At 49.9% G+C, this 14,097-nt stretch overlaps 1 protein-coding gene across 1 annotated transcript; it reads left to right on the top strand.

The window, feature by feature from the left end:
• The first annotated feature begins 107 nt into the window (after positions 1 to 107).
• On the top strand, positions 108 to 1,013 carry LOC144611096 (putative G-protein coupled receptor 21). The gene has a single exon (XM_078430170.1). The coding sequence runs from the start codon at positions 108 to 110 to the stop codon at positions 1,011 to 1,013; it is 906 nt and encodes a 301-aa protein (XP_078286296.1).
• Positions 1,014 to 14,097: the final 13,084 nt, after the last annotated feature.

Raw genomic sequence — 14,097 nt, 5'->3', positions numbered from 1 at the left:
TAGATGGGGACAATGGTGGGATATAACTCCAGAGCTTTGTGAGTCGATAGTGATCATTGGGTCCACCAATTAATTTGCCTGATGTTTCTCTCTCATCAGCGAACGGGATGTCCATTGTGATCATCTCCCGGGGCAGGTGCGGCCTTTCGGGGTGTATCACCTATTACCTGGTGAGCATGGCGGCGGCGGACCTCCTGGTCGTGTTGTCCAACGTCATCGTCAACCGGATATTGAACGTCTACTTCCCAGCCAGCTTCCTGAGCGTCACCCCGGTCTGCGCCGTCAAGACGGTCGTCCTGTACGTCGCCAAAGACTGTTCCGTCTGGCTGACGGTCGCTTTCACCTTTGACCGGTACGTCGCCATTTGTTGTCCGAACGTTCGGAACAAGTACTGTACCAGGGACCGGGCGGCGCTGGTGATAGGTCTGGTGTGCGCGGTGTGCCTCTTAAGGAACATCCCTTGGTATTTTGCGCTTAAACCTTTATATTTTACGGACAACGTACCTTGGTACTGCATGTTCATTTCTAACTTCTACACATCGGGACCATGGATAGCGTTTGCGCACTCCAATCTCGTTGGATCTCTCTTCCTTCCATTGGGTTTGGTCCTAATGTTCAACGCACTGACTGTAAGGTACATCCTACTGTCCAGTCGGATCAGGAGAGGACTCCGGGGCCAAAAGAGTTCGGGAGACCACCGTGACCCCGAGATACAAAACAGGAAGCAATCGGTCGTGTTACTGTTGGCTATCTCCGCCAATTTAATAATCTTGTGGTTGACGTTCGTCGCCCATTTCATTTTTGCTCGGTCGACCGGGATTTACTTTTATTCGACATCCGACCCCATATTTTACTTTCGTGAGACTGGTTACCTGCTTCTCCTACTCAGTTGTTCCAACAACACGCTCATTTATGCGGCGGTGCAGTCCAAGTTCAGGGAGGAGATGAAATATCTCGTGATGTATCCTTTCTGGAGAGCCGCTGAATTAATCAAATCACATCAACATTATTAAAAACCAACTTTAAACATGACATGATGCCATCCGATGGAATAGAACTTTATCCCAGTACTGGAAATTGGTCTGCCAACAGTTATAAAACGGTTATGGCGGCACGGTGGCGCAGCGGTAGATTTGCTGACTTATAGCGAATGCAGCGCCGGAGACTTAGGTTCGATCCTGATTCCCGGTGCTGTCTGTACGGAGTTTGTACGTTCTCCCCGTGACCTGCGTGGGTTTTCTCCGACATATTTCCTCCCACACTCCAAAGACGTACAGGTATGTAGGTTAATTGGCTGGGCAAATGTAATTTTTTTTTTAATTGTCCCTAGTGTGTGTAGGATAGTGTTAGTGTGCGGGGATCGCTGGGAGGGACGGACCCGGTGGGCCGAAGGGCCTGTTTCCGCGCTGTATCTCTAAATCTAAAAACAAAACGCAAGATACATGAAATATTAAATTAAAGTTACGTGAGAGTGGAAAGGATTGAGTATGTGCAAAGATTGGAGAGGGTGACGGGGGGGGGGTGGTGGCTGAAGTCAGTCTACCCCACGACAGATGGGGGATGAGTTGTACAGTTTGATAGCCACAGGGAAGAAGGATCTCCTATGGCGTTCTGTGCTGCATCTTGGTGGAACCAGTCTGTTGATGAAGGTGCTCCTCAGGTTGGCCAGTGTGTGGTGAAGGGGGTGAGCTGTATTGTCTAGGACGCTCCGCAGTTTGAGGAGCATCCTCCCCTCCAAGGCCTCCTCCAGCGAATCCAACTCCACCAACAGGATGGAGCCAGCCTTCCCGATGAGTTTGTTGATCTTGTTGGCTTCCGCGGCCTTCGTCCTGCTGCCCCGGCACACTGCAGCGAAGACGATGGCGATGGCGTTGAAGGAGCGATGACTTCTCAAAAAGTACAGGCAGCTCTGTCCCTTCTTGTACATAGCCTCGGCGTTCCTGGACCAGTCCAGTTTACTGTCCATGTAAACTCCAAGGTATTTGTACTCTCTGGTAATCTACACACCCACACCATTGATGGAGACGGGGGACATGTATGTTCCTCTCTTCCTAACGTCCACCACAAACTCAGTAGTCTTGTCGCTGTTGAGCTGCAGGTGATTCAGCCCACACAACACAACAAAGTTGTTTACTACACCCGTGTAGTCAGCATCCCGTCCCTCTTTCATGCAATAGACAATAGACAATAGGTGCATGAGGAGGTCATTCGGCCCTTCGAGCCAGCACCGCCATTCAATGTGATCATGGCTGATCATTCTCAATCAGTACCCCGTTCCTGCCTTCTCCCCATACCCCCTGACTTCGCTATCCTCAAGAGCTTTATCCAGCTCTCTTGATTGTATTCAGAGAATTCGCCACCACTGCCCTCTGAGGCAGAGAATTTCACAGATTCACAACTCTCTGACTGAAAAAGATTTTCCTCATCTCCGTTCTAAATGGACTACCCTTTATTCTTAAACTGTGGTCCATGGTTCTCGACTCCCCCAACATTGGGAACATGTTTCCTGCCTCTAACGTGTCCAACCCCTTAACAAATCTTACGCGTTTCGATAAGATATCCTCTCATCCTTCTAAATTCCAGTGTATACAAGCCCAGTCGCTCCAGTCTTTCACATATGACAGTCCCGCCCTTCCGGGGGTCAATCTTGTGAACCTACGCTGCACTCCCTCAATAGCAAGAATATCCTTCCTCAAATGTGGAGACCAAAACTGCACACAGTACACCAGGCGCGGTCTGATTAGGGCCCTGGACAACTGCAGAAGGACCTCTTTGCGCCTACACTCAACTCCTCTTGTTATGATGGCCAACGTTCCATTGGCTTTCTTCACTGCCTGCTGTACCTGCATGCTTCCTTTCAGTGACTGGTGCACCAGGACACCCAGATCACGTTGCTCGTCCCCTTTTGCTAACTTGACACCATTCAGATAATAATCTGCCTTCCTATTCTTACCACCAAATTGGATAACCTCATACTTATCCACATTAAACTGCATCTGCCAAGCATCCGCCCACTCACACAACCTGTCCAAGTCACCCTGCAACCTCATAGCATCTTCCTCACAGTTCACACTGCCACCCAGCTTTGTATCATCTGCAAATTTGCTAATGGTAATTTTAATCCCTTCATCCAAGTCATTGATGTATATTGTAAATAGCTGCGGTCCCAACACCGAGCCTTGCGGTACCCCAATAGTCACTGCCTGCCATTCTGAAAGGGACCCATTTATCCCCACTCTTTGCTTTCTGTCTGTCAGCCAACATTCTATACATGTCAGTAACCTACCTCCAATACCATGTGCTATAATTTTGCCCACCAATCTCCTATGTGGCACCTTGTCGAAGGCTTTCTCATCCACCGGCTCTCCCCTGTCAATTTTCCTAGTTACATCCTCAAAAAATTCCAATAGATTAGTCAAGCACGATTTCCCCTTCGTAAATCCATGCTGACTCGGAACGATCATGTTACTGCTATCCAAATGCTCCGCAATTTCGTCTTTTATACTTGACTCCAGCATCTTCCCCACCACTGATGTCAGACTAACTGGTCTATAATTTCCCATTTTCTCTCTCCCTCCTTTTTAAAAATGTGGGATAACATTAGCTACACTCTAATCCACAGGAACTGACCCGGAATCTATAGAACATTGGAAAATAATCACTAATACGTCCACAATTTCTAGCGCCACCTCCTTAAGCACCCTGGGATGCAGACCATCAGGCCCTGGGGATTTATAAGCCTTGACTCCCATCAGTCTACCCAAAACTGTTTCCTGCCTAATGTGGATTTCCTCCAGTTCCTATGTCACCCTAGGATCTCTGGCCACTAGAACATCTGGGAGATTGTTTGTATCCTCCTTAGTTAAGACAGATCCAAAGTACCGGTTCAACTCGTCTGCCATTTCCTTGTTCCCCATAATAAATTCCCCTGCTTCTGTCTTCAGGGGACCCGAGATCTGGGTGTCCTAGTGCATCAGTCACTGAAAGGAAGCATGCATGTACAGCAGGCAGTGAAGAAAGCCAATGGAATGTTGGCCTTCATAACAAAAGGAGTTGAATATAGGAGCAAAGAGGTCCTTCTGCAGTTGTACAGGGCCCTAGTGAGACCGCACCTGGAGTACTGTGTGCAGTTTTGGTTTCTGTAAATTAATACTTCACAAACTCTTAAAGCGTACAACATCTTTTAATGATAGCACAGCGTATTACATACATCTTCAAGCACTGGCTACGTTCCTCTACTGAACTGTACCCAGGAAGGGAAGGCGTTATGATTGATGTTAACTAGGCGGGGTTAATGGTACTGAGGTAACTATGTTATTGGTTGCATATAAACCATCTACATCCTTCCCCCTAGAAAATTAAACAGACTGTTGTCACAACAACAGAATTAATAACAGAATTAAGCAAAATCGCCATAGCGCACAGGTGGCTTACTAATCCGGCCCGAGCGCGTACGAATGTCTCCCCCTCCCCCCGAAAGAGCAGAAGAAACCGGAGGACACGAGGCAGCAGGGGAACCAGGGAAGGGAGGGGCGGTGGTAGAACCGGGAGAGTGGGAACCGGCAACAGGGGACCCGCGCAGAGGGGAACCGGGCGCGCGATATGGGGACCGAGGCATACAAGGAACGCTGGCCGGGACGGCAGCCGGCTGCTGGTATGAGAGCGGCGGGGCATAGGGTCCCGGGGGCTGCGGCTTTGGCTCATTAACCGCAAGCAGGTGTTGTCGGCTTCTTCGGTAGATGGTGCCCTCATGGTCCACCAGGTACGAACGAGGTGAGTCGGCCACCCCAACCACGGTGGCCAGACGGGAGTGACCGCCGGCGGTCTGCAACCGAACAACCTGTCCAGGCAAAAGAGGATCGAGTGGTCTGCACGACCGATCGTGGGAACGCCGCTGGCTGTCATGCTTCTCTTGAATACGCCTCTGCACGGAGGCAGGCTCCAGCACCCGAGGTTGCAGCTGGCGCTGGGCAATCGGGATAGTAGATCTGGTATTCCTTGACATCAGACGCTGAGCAGGTGAACCCATGGCCGGATCCCTGGAAACATTCCTGAGGTTTAGGAGATCCAAGTACAAATCAGTGTTGGAAAGTCTCGCCTGTTCCATCAGATGCTTGGCGCTGCGGACGGCCCGTTCTGCAAGTCCGTTGCTCTGTGGGTACTCAGGGCTGCTGGTGAAATGCACAAAATTCCACTTGTCCGCAAAACTTTTGAAGTCTCGGCTGGTAAACTGCCTGCCGTTGTCAGTCTGCAGCCTGACAGGGGACCCAAAAGTGGAGAAGTGTTTCCGCAGCTTTCGGATCACCATCTCCGACGTGAGGGATGTCAGTAAATCCACCTCGAACCAGTTTGAGTATGAGTCGACCAGGACAAGGTAGTGGTTACCACGCCACTCGAAAATGTCAGCAGCCAACGAGGACCAGGCCAAGGCAGGGGCAGGCTGTTGCAGCAGGGGCTGTCGCTGCTGGTGTGGAGCAAGACTGTTGCACGTGGAGCAGGCAGAAACTCGGTCTCGGATATATTTGGCCATTCCGGGCCAGTAGAATTGGCACTGAGCGTGAGCGAGTGTTGCATCGACCCCAGGGTGTCCGCTATGGGCTGCGCAATAGTAAGAGTCAAACAGGGAGGACGGGACCACAACTTTATGTCCCTTGACGATGACGCCATTCTGGAGCACCAATTCGTCGCGGACCAGGAAGAAAGGCTGTGTTTCAGATGGCGCAGCGGAGCGCTTTGTTGGCCACCCTGCTTTAATCACAGTGGCAAGCCGCTGCAAAACTGGATCGGCAGCGGTGTGCTCGGCCAACACCTGTAGCTGCTTGGTGGGAATGAAATTAACGCCCAGTACAAGCAAGTCCTCTGTTTCGTAGGGGTGGCGATCACAGGAGGTCCGCGGGGCGCGCGATAGGGTGTCCGCAATGTGCATCTCGGTGCCCTTCTTGTAGATGATGTCGAATTCGAAACGCTGGAGCTGTAGCATCATACGCTGCAGCCTGGCGGGGGCAGCGTGAATTGGCTTGTTTAGGATGGTCACCAGTGGCTGGTGGTCGGTTTCGACCGTAAATCTGCTGCCGAACAGGAAATCTCTGAACTTGGAAGCGTCACAGGTGACGGTGATGGGGCGACTTACATCGAAGTACCGCAACGTCGGGGTGTCAATCAATTTCGACTTGAGGCAGTCAAAGGCCTGCTGGTGATGTTGGAGCCAGGCCCAGGCAATATCCTTTTTTGTCAATTGCCGCAGGGGAGCACTCAGCTCACTGAGGTTTTGTATAAACTTCCCCAGGTAGTTCACCATGCCTAAGAATCGTTGTAGACCTGGCACGTCGGTGGGGGCTGCCATCTCGGAGATGGCAGCTGCCTTCAAGGGGTCGGGTTTTAGTCCGTTAGAGGTGAAGACGTGTCCCACATACGTGACTTCTGGGACGCGGAACCGGCATTTCTTGGGATTCAGCTTCAGATTGACCTTCCGCGCCCGATCCAGGATGCTGCGGAGGTTCAGGTCGTGCTCCGCAATGTCTTTCCCATAAACCAGGATATCATCCACGATGATGGCACATGGCAGGCCCGAGAATATCTGCTCCATAGTTCGCTGGAACACCTCGCTAGCAGAATTAATGCCGAATGGCATTCGCAGGAACTTGAATCTGCCAAACGGTGTGGCGAAGGTCGTTAGGTCAGAAGACTCTTTGTCCAACGGGATCTGCCAAAACGAGTTCTTAGCGTCTAGGACCGAAAAGATGGTGGCCTGCCCGACCTGAGCCGCCACGTCCTCAACAGACCGCATGGGGTGGTGTGGTCGCCTGATTGCAAGGTTCAAGTCCTTCGGATTGATACACACACGTATTTCATTCTTGTCTTTCTTTATCGTGGCAACCATAGTGGAGACCCAAACGGTGGGATCGCTAACCGCTTCTAGCACCCCCTTATCGACCATGTTATTCAGCATCGCCTCGACCCTGTCTTTCATGGCGTGAGACACCCTGTGAGCTGCGCGGGCTACAGGTTGTACGTTTGGGTCAACGGAAATACGATATGTGAGTGGTAACTTTCCCAGGTCATCGTTGAACAGGTCCTGGTATTCCACAACAGGGTTGAACGACAGTTGCACTTTGTGGACCGTGCGGTCGAAGGACACCAGGCCAAGATCTTGGCACGCACGGTTGCCCAGCAGGGTTACACAGTCAGAGTTCAAAACATAGAAAACGAGGTTTCTCGTTGCCTTTTGCAGCACACAAGTTAAAGCAGCCCTCCCCACAGGCCTTAGAATTTCTCCACCATAGGCATGCAACGTAGCGTTGTCAACAACCAGGGGCTCATTATTCCTTATCTTATTGAAAAGATTTATTGACAATACGTTGACCTTCGCACCTGTATCCAGCTTTGCAAGGAAGGACACACCATTGACAGTCAGAGCTACAGAGGGATCAGAGCGTTGGGCGGTTGTGTGTAGGAGGGTAAACACATTCGAATTCTCAGGAGGATTAATTGGATCTGCCTCGTAGGAGTCGACCAGGCTGGGCTGTAAATCGTAACAGCCATCAGATTGCCTCAGCATGTTTAGACTGGGTCTGGAAATCTGTGCCTGTCTCCCACGGGAACGGATCGAGCGACAGGCCGCAGAGAAGTGGTTTAACTTTTTACAAAAGTTACAAAATTTGCCATAAGCAGGGCAGGTAGACAGTCTATGGTGCATGTAGTTACAGTTTGGGCACCTTTTTTGGGGCACTTCACCAGGACCTGGGTTGGCACGCGGCAGAAAAGCATTGTTTACCATCCGAGGCTGGGGTCTCCTACACCCAGCCAGGTTGATAGACTTATTGGCCGAGTCTCGGTGGTCATCTGGCAATACAACGACCTCAGACAATCTGCAGGCATGCATAGCTTTTTCCAACGTTAGATCCGGATCCCTTAGAAGCTCACATCGTAGCTGCTGGTCACGCATGCCAGTTACTAAAATGTCTCTAGTGAGCTGCTCCGTCATGTCACCAAAACGGCACCGCTGGGCGAGATAACGCAAATCAGCAATAAAACATTCAACAGGTTCATCCGGCAACTGTTTTCTTGTAAAGAACCGTGCCCTCTGCAGAATGCGGTTCGAGGGCAGGTCACAAATCTCCCTGAACTTACGTAGCAGGCAAGCGGGGTCACTGGCAGATTCTGCAGGGGTAATCTCCACGTCGTCGTCGCCCAGGACCGCTGGAGCATAGGTGAAAGTTCTGGCTCTCTTCATGGCATCAGGTCCGACAAGGTTGAGTAGGAGGGAGGCTTTAAGGGAGTCAGGATCAGCGCGATGTGCGACGTTGACAAAGTGGGTGAAATCAAACTCAAACGTGTCCCAGCGCTCAGAAATGTCAGCATCAAAGACAAGCTGCGCGGGCTTTCTGCAAGAGGACGCCATGGTCAGAGAGATTAAGCACAAAAAGGCACAAATCAAAAAAAAGAAATAAAACCCGACAGACAGGAGACGCAAGTGTCTTCCACTTCCGACACCATGTAAATTAATACTTCACAAACTCTTAAAGCGTACAACATCTTTTAATGATAGCACAGCGTATTACATACATCTTCAAGCACTGGCTACGTTCCTCTACTGAACTGTACCCAGGAAGGGAAGGCGTTATGATTGATGTTAACTAGGCGGGGTTAATGGTACTGAGGTAACTATGTTATTGGTTGCATATAAACCATCTACAGTTTCCAAATGTTCGAAAGGATATTCTTGCTATTGAGCGCGTGCAGCGTAAGTTTACTAGGTTAATTCCCGGAATGGCGGGACTGTCGTATGTTGAAAGACTGGAGCGACGAGGTTTGTATACACTGGAGTTTTGAAGGACGAGAGGGGATCTTATCGAAATATATAAGATTATTAAGGGGTTGGACACGTTAGAGGCAGGAATCATGTTCCCAATGTTGGGGGAGTCCATAACCAGGGGCCACAGTTTACGAATAAGGCATAGGCCATTTAGAACGGAGATGGGGAGATGAGGAAAAACTTTTTCAGTCAGAGAGTTGTGAATCTATGGTATTCTCTGCCCCAGAAGGCATTGGAGGCCAATTCTCTGAATGCATTCAAGAGTGAGCTCGATAGTGCTCTTAAGGATAGCGGAGTCAGGGGGTATGGGGAGAAGGCAGGAACTGGGTACTGATTTAGAATGATCAGCCATGATCACATTGATCACAACCACAACAACCTGGCCGCGGGAGAAGACGGCAGGAGAAGGGAAAGACATTGTGGCCTTCCATCACAGTGAGGAGAGGACTGGAGAAGACTCACTGTGATGGATGTTTCTTTGATGGATGTTTCTTGGGGTTGTGTAATTTTAATGCCTATTTAATTCATTTATTGTTGGACTATGGGTGACTGAATTTCGTCCAATATTGGATGACAAATAAAGCTATCTTGAATCTAGAATCTTGAATCTTGAATCTTGAATGGTGGTGCTAGCTCAGAGGGCCGAATTGCCTCCTCCTGCACCTGTTGTCTATTGTCTATTGTCAAAGTCACCAATCGTCCAACTGAAAGTGAAGTCATGGTCATCTTCGAATCCGAAGGACGAACAACAACAACATCCTACCTTAAGCATTATTGCCTCGATCCAGTAGCTGTACAATGTGTGGTAATCGTGCTTTAACGACATGCACATATGTGACGTTCGTGCACGGATTATGCAACTTGTTCATGGGACACGCGAGCAATTAGCAGCCATCGGTACCGAGGGACGGCTCAGTCTGGGACACACCTTGTCCACAGGTACAGGTGACGCCGCCTCAGTGTATTAGACGCCGCCACTCGGCCGCGCCACACACACACACACATGTACACACACGCTCTGCGGCAGCCATGCACGAACCCGTGAACAGCCCGGTCTATTCCATCTGCTATATTCTCATTGGCGTTTTCGGCGTTCCGGGTAAGTCGTTTATTCATTATTCATGGGGGGGGGCGGTCGAGGGCGGCGTAGGAGTTGCCTCCTCGCAGCGAGCCGCGTTCGATACAGTCCACGGGTGCTGTGTGTGTGTGTGTGTGTGTGTGTGTGTGTGTGTGTGCGTGTGTGTGTGTGTGAGAGTGTGTGTGTGTGAGAGAGTGTGTGTGTGGGGGATTATGTGCGAGTGAGTGTGTGTGTGTGTGTTTGTGTGTGTGTGTGTGTGCGTGCGTGCGTGCGCGTGTGTGTGGATGTGTGTGCGTGCGTGCGTGCGCATGTGTGTGTGTGTGTGTGTGTGTGTGTGTGTGTGGGTGTGAGAGAGCGACAGAGAGAGAGAGAGAGAGAGATAGAGAGGGAGAGAGAGAGAGAGAGAGAGAGAGAGAGAGAGAGAGAGAGAGAGAGAGAGAGACTGTGCGAGTGCGGAGTTCGCACCTTCTACCCGTGACTGCATGTGTTTCAAAAGACAATAGTCAATAGGTGCAGGAGGAGGCCATTCGGCCCTTAGAGCCAGCACCGCCATTCACTGTGATCATCCACAATCAGTACTCCGTTCCTGCCTTCTCCCCATACCCTCTGACTCCTCTATCATTGAGAGCTCAATCTAACTCTCTCTTGAAAACATTCAGAGAATTGGTCTCCGCTGCCTTCTGAGGCAGTGAGTTCCATAGATTTACAACTCTCTGGGTGAAAAAGTTTTTCCTCATCTCCGTTCTGAATGGCCTACCCCTTATTCTTAAAATTGTGGCGCCTGGTTCTGGACTTCCCCAACATTGGGAACATGTTTCCGGCCTCTAACGTGTCCAATCCCAGTGTGAAGGTGAATTGGTGCTTTGTAACGCGAAAATGGGACAACCTAGAACTTGTATGACCGGGTGATCGACGGTCAGCTTGGATTCGTTGTGCCGAAGTATCCAGTTGCCTTGCTGTGTGTCTGAATTACAAGAAGCGTACTCAATTGCAATTACACTTGCGTGGCGTGTGCATGTGTCCGGGCCGATGTCGCGTAGTTTCTCTCCCTCGTACGTTGTCAATTCATCAGATGAGATTTATTTTTTACACACAATGTTAAGTATCGCTGCCCAGTTCCCGGCCCGTCACCGGCTCGAACCTCCGCGCGATCGAAGGGATTTACAGGAATCGCTGCCTCAGAAAGGTAGCCAGCATCATCAGAGACCCACGCCACCCTTGGCCACGCACTCAGTTCACCCCTGCCTTCGGGAAGAAGGTACATGGGTTTGATAACTGTAACGTCCAGGTTCAGGAACAGCTTCTTCCCTACAGCCATCAGGCTATTAAACACTACAACCTCAAATAAGCTCTGAACTATAATAGGCTTTTATTGTTATTATTGCACTATTATCGTTCGCTTTTTGTGTGGACGTATGTGTCTATGTATATATATATAGTAATACGATCTATATATATTTCTATCTATATATCTATATCTATATCTATATCTGAAGAAGGGTCTCGACCCGAAACGCCACCCATTCCTTCTCTCCCGAGATGCTGCCTGACCTGCTGAGTTACTCCAGCATTCTGTGAATAAATCAATGTACCAGCATCTGCAGTTATTTTCTTATACTCTATATATATATCTATGTCTATATATATATATACGTGTGTGTATGTGCGTGTGTGTGTGTATATGTGTGTGTGTGCTAGTGTGTGCTTGTGTGTGTGTGTATATATATATGTGTCTGTGTGTGTATATATATATATATCTTCTATATACTATTAAAACTCAGATCTTGTATGTATATATATATATTCCACTGATGTCGGCTGAATACGGCAATTCCGGCAAAACGGTGAACCGTAGCGCCACGATTTTTGTACCGCCTTAATCAGCATGCGGTTCGCTGCTGGAAAATGATATTTCTATTTAATTCGGGCGCATATTTTTTAAGTTACAGAGGTTTAAAAGTGCTGCCCCCCCTCATTTATCGAAGTTTTGACAGAAGGGGGGCGCTGCGGTGCGGCAGTGCTCAGTACGCATGCGCGGAATCTCCTCACTCTGTACTCAGCACGCATGCGCGGCATCTCCTCACTCGCACCAAAACAATGGACGCCGTTAGCGGCGCCAGCCCGCGATCACCGGCTCACCTCTCCTCTCTCCCCTTGCTTCTCTCCTCTCTCCCACACCCGGGAGAACATCTCCACGCTATCACCCCCCCCCCCCCCGGGCCTTTGAATGATGAGATCTCCCGAAGCCCCCCCCCCACCGGACTTTTCACTGATCCGATCACCCGCACCCCCCCCCCCCCGGGCCTTTAACTGATGCTAAGAGTGTGTCTGGGGGGGGGGGGGGTCTGAGAATGGGGAATGGGACAACAGGGGTAGTGCGGAGGGGAATTGGTGGTGGGGGAAAGAGGGGTACTGGGAAAAGGGGAGGTCAATATCTCTCCCCTCTCCCCCATCCCTCCCTCACCCCTCTCTCCACACCCACCCTCCCTCCCTCCACAAATACCACCCCATCTCTCATCACCATCCCCCCCTCCCTCCACCCTCCATCCTCAACACATCCCTCCCTCCACCACTCCCTCCCCCTCGATCACTCCACACCTCCCTCCCCCAAACCTCCCTCTCCCTCCCTCCCCCCTTCACTCCCTCACCCCCTCCCGGATACAATGGACGGGCCAAAGGGGAGAGTGTGGGGAGAGTAAGAGTGGGGATGGGGGACGAGAGAATGGTGGAGTGGGGAATGGGCCCAACGGGCCCACTTTGTCTAGTATATATATATAACTCCGCTGCTCGTCTACTCACGCACACCCCGATCCGTGACCATATCACCCCCGTCCTTTACAAACTCCACTGGCTCCCCATCCCCCAGAGAATCCAGTACAAAATCCTCCTCATAACCTACAAATCCGTCTATAACCTGGCCCCATCCTACCTGACCGACCTCCTCCACAGGCACACTCCCACCTGCACCCTCCGCTCTGCTGCTGCCAATCTCCTATCCCCCCACATCCGGACAAAACTCAGATCCTGGGGGGACAGGGCTTTCTCTATCGCTGCTCCCACCCTATGGAACTCACTACCCCAAACCGTTAGAGACTCCTCCACACTCACCACATTCAAAACATCGCTGAAGTCTCACCTGTTCAGTACTGCCTTCAACCACTGAAGGTCACCTCACCTTCTGTCTCCTTTCTCTGTTCGTTTACTTATTTACTTATTTATCTATTTATTAATTTCCCTATGTTCTCTAAATCTCTGTAAAGCGTCTTTGAGTATATGAAAAGCGCTATATAAATGTAATGCATTATTATTATTATTATTATGTATGTGTGTGTGTATATGTGTATATATATGTGTGTGTGTGTGTGTGTGTGTGTGTGTGTGTGTGTGTGTGTGTGTGTGTGTGTGTGTGTGTGTGTGTGTGTGTGTGTGTGTGTGTGTGTGTGTGTGTGTGTGTGTTTCGTATTAATAATAATAATAATAATATATTCCTTTATTCGTCCCACACCGGGGAAATTTGCAGTGTTACAGCAGCAAAGTGGACAGCAAAGAGATCATTCGTTATAAATAAAAGGGTAAATTGTCATCAGTTTACTGTGTATTCCTTAATATTTGTGAGTATGTGTATCTGTGCACGCTCTGATCTTTATTTTTCTCCCGTTTATTCTCTTGTTTGCAGCCTACTATGTTTAGGGTTAGCTCTTAACGGAATCAAGGGACGTGGTGAGAAAGCAGGAACAGGGTACAGAGTTTGGATGATCAGCCATGATCATATTGAATGGCGGTGCTGACTCGAAGGTCCGAATGGCCCCCTCCTGCACCTATTTTCTATGTTTCTATGTTTACATAATCTGTCGGGCTGCTGCAAGCAAGAATCTTATTGCTCTATCAGGCCGATATGACAATTAAACCGCTCTTGGTTCCTGATTCTCTCTCTCTCTCAATCATCAAATATTTGCCAATTTCATTCTATTTGTTATATTAGTCAAGCGTGTATTTGTAATATGGACCGACAAAGGCACAATTGGGTGGCGCGATAGAGCTGCCGCCTCACAGCGCCGGAGTCCCGGGTTCGATCCTGACCATGGGCTCTGTCTGTACGGAGTTTGTTCGTTCTCCCCGCGAATTGCGTGGGTTTTCTCCGGGTGCTCCGGTTCCCTCCCTAACTCCAGAGGCGCGTAGGTTTGTAGGTTAATTGGTTTGTGTA

The sequence above is a fragment of the Rhinoraja longicauda genome, chromosome 39, assembly GCF_053455715.1.
Source record: "Rhinoraja longicauda isolate Sanriku21f chromosome 39, sRhiLon1.1, whole genome shotgun sequence".
Taxonomy (NCBI): Eukaryota; Metazoa; Chordata; class Chondrichthyes; order Rajiformes; family Arhynchobatidae; genus Rhinoraja; species Rhinoraja longicauda.
This window is presented reverse-complemented; position numbering and strand designations above follow the sequence as displayed.